This window comes from Brassica napus, chromosome C2 (genome assembly GCF_020379485.1).
Source record: "Brassica napus cultivar Da-Ae chromosome C2, Da-Ae, whole genome shotgun sequence".
Classification (NCBI taxonomy): Eukaryota; Viridiplantae; Streptophyta; class Magnoliopsida; order Brassicales; family Brassicaceae; genus Brassica; species Brassica napus.
Genome location: NC_063445.1, coordinates 49302174 through 49310375, shown reverse-complemented (window position 1 = coordinate 49310375; position 8202 = coordinate 49302174). Strand labels below are relative to the sequence as shown.

The 8202-nt window shown below is 39.2% G+C and overlaps 2 protein-coding genes across 2 annotated transcripts; both read right to left on the bottom strand.

Moving 5' to 3' along the window:
• Positions 1–2969: 2969 nt before the first annotated feature.
• On the bottom strand, positions 2970–4352 carry LOC125582456. Its single transcript, XM_048749181.1, has one exon. The coding sequence runs from the start codon at positions 4350–4352 to the stop codon at positions 2970–2972; it is 1383 nt and encodes a 460-aa protein (XP_048605138.1).
• Positions 4353–4608: 256 nt separating this feature from the next.
• LOC106355030 (GDSL esterase/lipase At2g03980-like) lies at positions 4609–6800 on the bottom strand. The gene is made up of 4 exons (XM_048749180.1): positions 5574–6800; positions 5230–5360; positions 4920–5147; positions 4609–4653 (listed from the first exon to the last, which is right to left on the bottom strand). Exons 1-4 carry the CDS (start codon positions 5647–5649, stop codon positions 4609–4611), a joined length of 480 nt encoding a protein of 159 aa, XP_048605137.1. The 5' UTR covers positions 5650–6800.
• Positions 6801–8202: the final 1402 nt, after the last annotated feature.

Sequence of the window (8202 nt, the reverse complement as noted above, 5' to 3'; positions counted from 1 at the left end):
TCAAACTTATAAACTTTCTTAAGTTATATCACAAGTTGATATCTTTTTATATAACACTTTAGATATCCTAAACTCATTAGGATAAACACAACACAATATTTCCTAAACTCATTAGGATATCTATTACTTGTAGCCTAAGTAACTTCAAGTTTATCCAACATTCTATCCTTTAAGCTTGAAGTTTTCTTTCACTCCAATGTAGTCTCTCATTTCTCTGAATCTAATTCTTCCTAGAGCTTTTGTCAAGATATCCGCTTTCTGTTTATCACCTTGAACATACTCTACTTCAATCTGTCCATTCTCTACGCACTCTCTGATGAAGTGATACCTCCTGTGTATGTGCTTGCTCCTTCCATGAAACACCGGATTCTTTGTTAAGGCAATAGCAGACTGGTTGTCGATACATATCAGCACCTTCTCGCTTTGTTGATCTGTTATCTCGCTCAAGAGATCTTGTAACCATATAGCCTGCCGTGCAGCCTCAGTCCCAGCCATGAATTCTGCTTCACAACTTGATAATGCTACTACTTCTTGCTTCTGTGAACACCATGAGATGGAACTATTATCAATATAGAATATGTGTCCAGTCGTGCTCTTACCATCATCCGGGTCTACGTTATAGCTACTGTCGCTATACCCTACAAGTCTTGGTATTTTCATCGCAGATCGTCTGAATTCTAGACCAAACGCCACACTTCCTTGTAAATATCGTAGTACTTGCTTCATGGCAGCTCCATGTGAGTCTCTAGGACTCTGCATATAACGACTAAGAACTCCCACACTGAAAGATAAGTCGGGTCTTGTGTGTAAGAGATACCGCAGACACCCAACATTCTTTCGGTACATCGTTGCATCAACTTCTCTTTCATTCTCTGCTTTGGAAAGCTTTAATCCAAGCTCCATTGGTGTGTGTACTGGATTACACTTGATCATTCCTGCATTCTCTAGAATTTTAGATGCATATCGTCTTTGGTTTAGTGTGATTCCTTCTTCATGTTGGCATACTTCAATCCCAAGATAATAAGACAACTTTCCCAAATTACTCATCTCAAACTTGTTAGACATGTTCCTTTTGAACTCATCGATATTCTTCTTATTTGTTCCTGTGACGAAGAGGTCATCCACATACACAGCAACTATGAGAAGCTCTCCATCGATCACTTTGCGATATACCGACGGCTCCTTCGCACACTTCTCAAACTGCAGCTCGCGTAAGGTCTGATTAAGCTTGTGGTTCCATGCTCTTGGAGCTTGTTTCAAACCATATAAAGCTTTGTTTAACTTATAGACCTTACTCTCACATCCTTTCTGCTCGAAACCCTCTGGTTGTGATACATAGACTATTTCTTTAAGCTCTCCATAGAGAAATGCTGTTTTTACATCAAGATGATGTACTTCCCATCCACTTGCAGCTGCTAGACTTACAAGTAGACGTATGGTCTCAATCCTTGCTACTGGTGCGAACACCTCGTCGTAGTCGATCCCATGACGTTGTACATACCCTTTTGCAACGAGCCTAGCCTTGTATTTGCTTATACTTCCATCTGAGTTGCGTTTTAGTTTAAAAACCCACTTTAAACCGATAGGCTTGGCTCCATATGGTAGATCTACTAGGATCCACGTTTTGTTTTTGACTATGGATTCAATCTCTTCTTCACAGGCTCTCGTCCACTGTTTAGACTCTTTTGCTTCCTCAAAATTTCTTGGCTCGTTGTCGAGATACATCAGAATCTCTTCTCCTAATTCCTCAGCTAAAAGGATATAATCATCAAGATATTTGGGCCTCGTTGTTTGTCTCTCTGACCGTCTTAGAGGTTGTGCTTCGGTTTCGTCTTCTCCAAGGCTCTGAATATCAGCGTACTGATCATTTTCCCGAACAGGCTCGTGATCATTACTCGTGTGGTTTGTTTCATCGAGTCCACTTACTCCATGGTTCCCAAACCTTCCAACCTGTACCTTGAAACCTTCATTATTCTCTGTCTTGTCATTTTTTTGGTTCCATTCCCAGCTTCTTGATTCATCAAAGATGACATCTCTACTCACCACTATCCTTTTTGTGTGTGGATCATATAATCTGTACGCTTTGGATCCCGGTTCTGTCCCTAAGTGCACTAGCATCCGAGACCTATCGTCGAGTTTCTTAAGGTGTGTGCCTGTTATTTTTGCATATCCGATGCAACCAAAAACTCGCAAGTGACTCACGTTAGGCTTTTTACCTCGATATAGCTCGTATGGGGTTTGATCCTTCAGCGATCTCGTGGCTAACTGATTGAGTATGTAGGTAACATGCCTTATGGCCTCTCCCCATAGATAGTCTGGTAGATTCATGTGTTTTAAAATACTTCTTGCCATCTCCATCATCGTACGGTTTCTTCGTTCAACAACACCATTCTGCTGGGGTGTGTATGGTGCGGTGAGATGCCTTTTTATTCCTGCTCCATCACAATAAGAGTTAAACTCTTGAGAGACAAACTCTCCGCCTCTATCAGACCTAAATGTCTGTATCTTCTGTCTCGTCTCCTGTTCCACAATACCTCTCAACCTTTTAAATTTATCAAAAGCTTCAGATTTTTCTTTTAATAGCATCGTCCACATATATCTGCTCTGATCATCAATGACAACAAACACATATTTGTTTCCAGCCTGTGTGTTAGGTGTTATAGGTCCGCAAAGGTTTCCATGAAGAAGCTCTAACGTCTTAGTAGCTCGATAGGATGTAGCTTTGGAGAAAACTTGGCGACTCTGTTTTCCAAGAAGGCATGATCGGCATACTCCCTTCTCAATGTTGATATTTGGTAGTCCCAAAACTAGTTCCTTCCGCATCATATTTCGAATAGTATCAGGATTTACGTGTCCCAACCGAGCATGCCACTTACATGATTCGTTGTCTTCAGTTAGATAAAGGCGCGATGTGTCTCTCATTCCCATTCGAACTTTGTATAATATGTTTCTTGACCGCCGAGATGTAACTAGTAGCTACCACTTTGATCATGCATCGTGAGTGTCTCTCCTTTCATTCTTACATCACATCCTGCCTCAGTGGCTTGTCCCAAACTAATGATATTGCTTTTGAGATCAGGAATGAAGTAGACATCAGTCATCTTTCGAGAATCTCCATTCATGTCGGTGAAAGAGATTGTACCTTTCCCTTTAATGTCTATTCTGGAATCATCTCCGAAGCGAACCTTACCGGTGATCGTGGTGTCAAGTTTCGAAAAATACCTTTGTTCTCCGGTCATATGGTTACTGGCTCCGTTGTCGAGGTACCATATATTATCATCTCCACTGTTTGTTTCATACCTCTCAGGAACTACATTCTTCTCGTTTAGAAAAACAATCTCGTGCATCATAAGCTCGTCAGCTTCTTGTGTTTCAGTGACGTCGTTTTCTTGAGTTTCTTGTAGTTTTAGCTTCAGGTCTGGACAATGAGCTACAAAGTGACCTACTTTGTCACAGCGATAGCAAGTGATGTGAGATGCATCTCTGCCTGCGTATGGATCCCTATTGTAGTCTCCTCTTCCACCGCTACTGTAATCTCCTCTTCCTCCGTAATTGTAGTCTCCTCTTCCACCGTTATACCGTCCTCGTCCTCTTCCTCTGCTATATCGACCTCCACGGCCTCTGCCTCGATACCAATCATTGTTATAATCTCGGTTTGTTTGTTCATATTGTCGATTAGATTGATCTTGTTGAGCCCGGCTCTGTCCTTCTGTATTTGAGTACATAAGCTTTCCCTGATCCTCTTCTTTCTCTTCTTCTTCGCAAATCCTTTCTTCATAAGCTTTTAAACGCCCTAATATGTCCTCATAACCCGTTGTATTTAGGTCGAGCACTTGCTCGAGAGATGCAACAATATGTATGTACATCTTTCGAGGAAGGCTCATAAGAAATTTCTTAACAAGTTTCGTTTCTTCAATGGTGACACCAAGAGAAGCTGATTTCGAGGCTAATTCGGATAGCTTCCCACCAAAGTCATCGATGCTCTCAGACTCTTTCATCTTCAAGCGTTCGAATTCGGCCATTAGAGTATGTAACCTAGCCTCACGTACTCGTTCTGCCCCGACATGTCGAGTTTTTATTGCTTCCCATACTTGTTTAGCATTCTCGAGTTCTCCTACTTGGAGAATAAGATTTTCCGGTATTGACTGGAATAATAGGGCTAGCGTTACATCGTTCTTCTCGGTGTTAGCCTGTTCTGCTTCAATGGCTTCCCAAACTTTGTGAACCCTCAAAGTAATCTTCATTCTCATTGCCCACACTGTATAATTAGTTGTACTCAGCATCGGACATTTAATCGATGAAAGCCCTCCGCCTTCTTTGATCTTTGCAGTTGTAGCAACAATGTCACTCATGATTGATTGTGGCTCTGATACCAAATATAGTTCTCAGTAATCACAAACACAATTATAGTAACTCGAATAAGAACACTTCTTATTAATCACTCTTGAGGAAACTATCTCAAAACCTCAAGCTCTCAAACTTATAAACTCTCTTAAGTTATATCACAAGTTGATATCTCTTTATATAACACTTTAGATATCCTAAACTCATTAGGATAAACACAACACAATATTTCCTAAACTCATCAGGATATCTATTACTTGTAGCCTAAGTAACTTCAAGTTTATCCAACACTCCTAAGTTATATAATCTCTGCAAAATAAATTAAAACTTACGCATATCAAGTCTCCCGTGCCCTAAGATTAACATTATAAAAATCGTGCTACGTACGATTTTTTTCAAAAAAATTGTTTCACTTTCAAAAATCTAAACATAATGTTTTTTCTGGAAAGACTCTTCGGATTGGTGTATTTATTAGGTTAAGATATATATGAATCGGTTCTGAAATCGACAGTCCTAACTAAAACTAAATAATGTATGGCCAAGGCAATTATATTGAAAACCCTAACATTTTGTACCTCGAGGTGTATCAAGAACTCATTAAGAAGCTTGCTTGCAAACTCATTCGCATCGGTTGCGTTCTTTTTATAGGTGAAAGCGTAATCATTGACCCCAATCGCGGTCATAAACAACGATCCACCCAAGTGTCTACTAAGCTCTGACTGCGTCTTGAACTTTTTCTTAAGATTTTTCTCAATAGTTTTATTGAGTAGATCGATTTGGACATTCATCGAGAGACATCTTCCCTGTTCATACAAATAATATTAATAAAACTCAATATAGTTTTTAGATATTGCTAAGATCTTTTGGTGGAATATTGAAACTTACAAATTGCTTTCCTGTGTCAGGAAAAATCCCACAGCTAGCAGAAGCATAGTTAATACCCGTTGAGAGGTTGTTTTTTTCTTTTTTAGATAATCCCATGTAAGCAGGAGCCAAAGGAAGCCCATAATAAATAGCTGAAAAAGAATAACATAACAAAGAGGGTTAACATTTTCACTAATTTAAATTATAGCATATATATGTAGATTTAATTATTTGTAAGTTTACTAGTTATTTATTTCATTCTAAAAAACATTTACTAGTTTTTTTTGCGAAATTAGTCACAGAATCATAGAAAATCGAAAAGAATATTAAGAAACCAAAACATTAATAATTCTTTTTGTTCTTACCAATATAATCAGCAATTGTTTTGCCATCACTAGCTAAAACGGCCGGTAGCTTTGCCTCCTTCAAAGTTAGAACCATAAGGTTTAAAATTCGCTCTGACTAGCGTCAAAAGATGATTATTGTTTCCTGGATCAACCAATGAATCTCCAATAACATACAAAGCTGGAAAATTACCGCCAAAAAGTACGGCCTCTCCTTTTAATGATTTTTTGGAGTTAATTGTGATAACATTGAGAAGACACAAGAGGAGAAAAAGAAGGTATGGCTTTAGATAATTAAGAAGGCAAACCCATTTCTTGTATTTTCTGTAGAGAAAAAGAAAGAACTTAACCCTGCCAAATGAAAATGCACTAAGAGAAGTCAATTATCTATTTAGAAAGCATCAAACAGCTTTCAAACATACTCCAATAATAATAGTTAAAAAATAAAAGTAACAAACAACAAAGAATCCAACCTTTTAAGTATAAATAATCTAATTCAGGACATTATATAATCTAAATAGCAACAAATGAGACCAAAAGACTTGTTTTTTAATCTAAAGCTGCACGAGGAAATGAGAACATTAGATGAATAACAATTGATGTGAATAAAGTAGTATATCAGCAAAACCATATGATATAAAATTGAAAATAAATAGAAATAGAAAATTGGAAATGAGAAAGAACAAGGAGTTACCGATGAAACAGAGAAGAAAATGAAGTGAAATTAAGCTCGATAAACGCTGGTGTATTTGACATGAACAGTGGAATATAAATTATTCATAGCAATTATTTATCTGGGATGATTTTCTGCTCGGCGAAATATAAACCGGAAAATACAAAACACTTTTATCATAAAACGATGTAACATTCAAGATATGCATAATACACGTGTGTGTCAATATATATAGATATATATGTATTCGAGTGGTTTGAGAATGGACGTAGTGGCTGCAGTGTCGTGCTCAGGCTCGCCGAAACTTAAGGCAAGCAAACAAATTGTGATCCTTTTTATATATAAAAAACCTGAAATAATAATATTGTTTCAGAAACATAATAATATTGCTAATAAAAACCAACATAAAAAGTAAAGCATGATTCACCTTCTCTTTGCTGATGATAGCCTTTTCTTCTGTAAGGCGGAACCCCGTGAATGTGAAGAAGTAATGAAAGTAGTCAGGAAATATGGTAAAGCTTCTGGCCAATGTATCAACTTCGATAAGTCGTCCTTACTCTTTGGTAAGCGGATTAATGCAAATACCAGGCAAGAGATCAAAGATACAATGGGTATACAAAACGAAGGAGGGATGGGAACCTACTTAGGTATCCCGGAAGATATAAGCGGATCCAAGTGCAAATTGTTTGCATTCCTCAAGGACAAGTTAATGCACAGGGTAAATGGATGGACGGGTAGGTGGCTTTCAAAAGGAGGGAAGGAAGTTCTGATAAAATCTATTCTGCTAGCTCTTCCGACTTATGTCATGTCTACTTTCCTGCTCCCTTTAGAGATATGTGAAAACCTAGCTAGTGCCATCGCACGGTTCTGGTGGAGTTCAAACCCACCAAAGAGAGGAATTCACTGGGCAAAATGGGAAAAAGTTTGCCTACCAAGGGAGGAAGGAGGGATTGGGTTTCGTATGATCCATGAGTTTAATCTGGCATTGTTGGCAAAACAACTATGGAGGCTGGTTCAATTCCCAGACTCATTGGTCGCTCGGGTCTTGAAGGGGAGATACTACAAATTAACCTCGCCGCTGAGAGTAAACTCGGCTAGCTGCCCATCTTATGTGTGGACTAGCATTTCTGCTGCAAGGAAGTTGTTATTGCTGGGAATCAGACAGAAGATACACTCAGGTTATGAAGTAAAGGTGTGGGAGGATCCGTGGATCCCAACGATCCCAGCGAGGCCGGCTGTACCTGTGGCACCAGTAATGCATCCTAACATGAGAGTAAGCGATCTCATTGATCAGATAGGGAAGGATTGGGATGTTGGATTATTGGAGAATTATGTAAATCCCGAGGACATACCGCTTATAAGGAGTTTGGCCATAAGTTCATCTCACCGGAGCGATACTTTTTGCTGGAGCTACACAACGAATGGCCAATACTCGGTTAAATCTGGATATTGGATGGCCCAGAATCTATTGAAGACGGCGGAAGCACAGGAGATATTGGAACCGAGTATTACCAAGCTTCAAGCTTTTGCTTGGAAGTTAAAAGCGCCTACGAAAATATGTCATCTTATTTGGCAGTTATTGACTGGGCATGTTGCAGTAATAAGGAATTTAGCAAGACGTAATATGCGATGTGATAACTATTGCCCAAGATGCGGAGATTTGGATGAATCAGTCACACACGCTATCTTTGAATGCCCGCCAGCGCTACAAGCTTGGACCTTATCGACAACCCCAACAAGCCCTGAGGTATTTCCACTACCAAGTGTCTACGCCAATATGGACTACCTATTCTGGAGAAAAAACTCTATTATTGAGCCGGAACAAGACAGAGATCCTTTTCCCTGGATAATTTGGTATATCTGGAAAGCTAGGAATGATAAACTATTCAAGGGGATAGATAGAGATCCTTTGGAGTTAGTCCGCTATGCAGAGAGTGAATGTCAGGCCTGGTTTGCTGCGAACGATGTGGCACAACC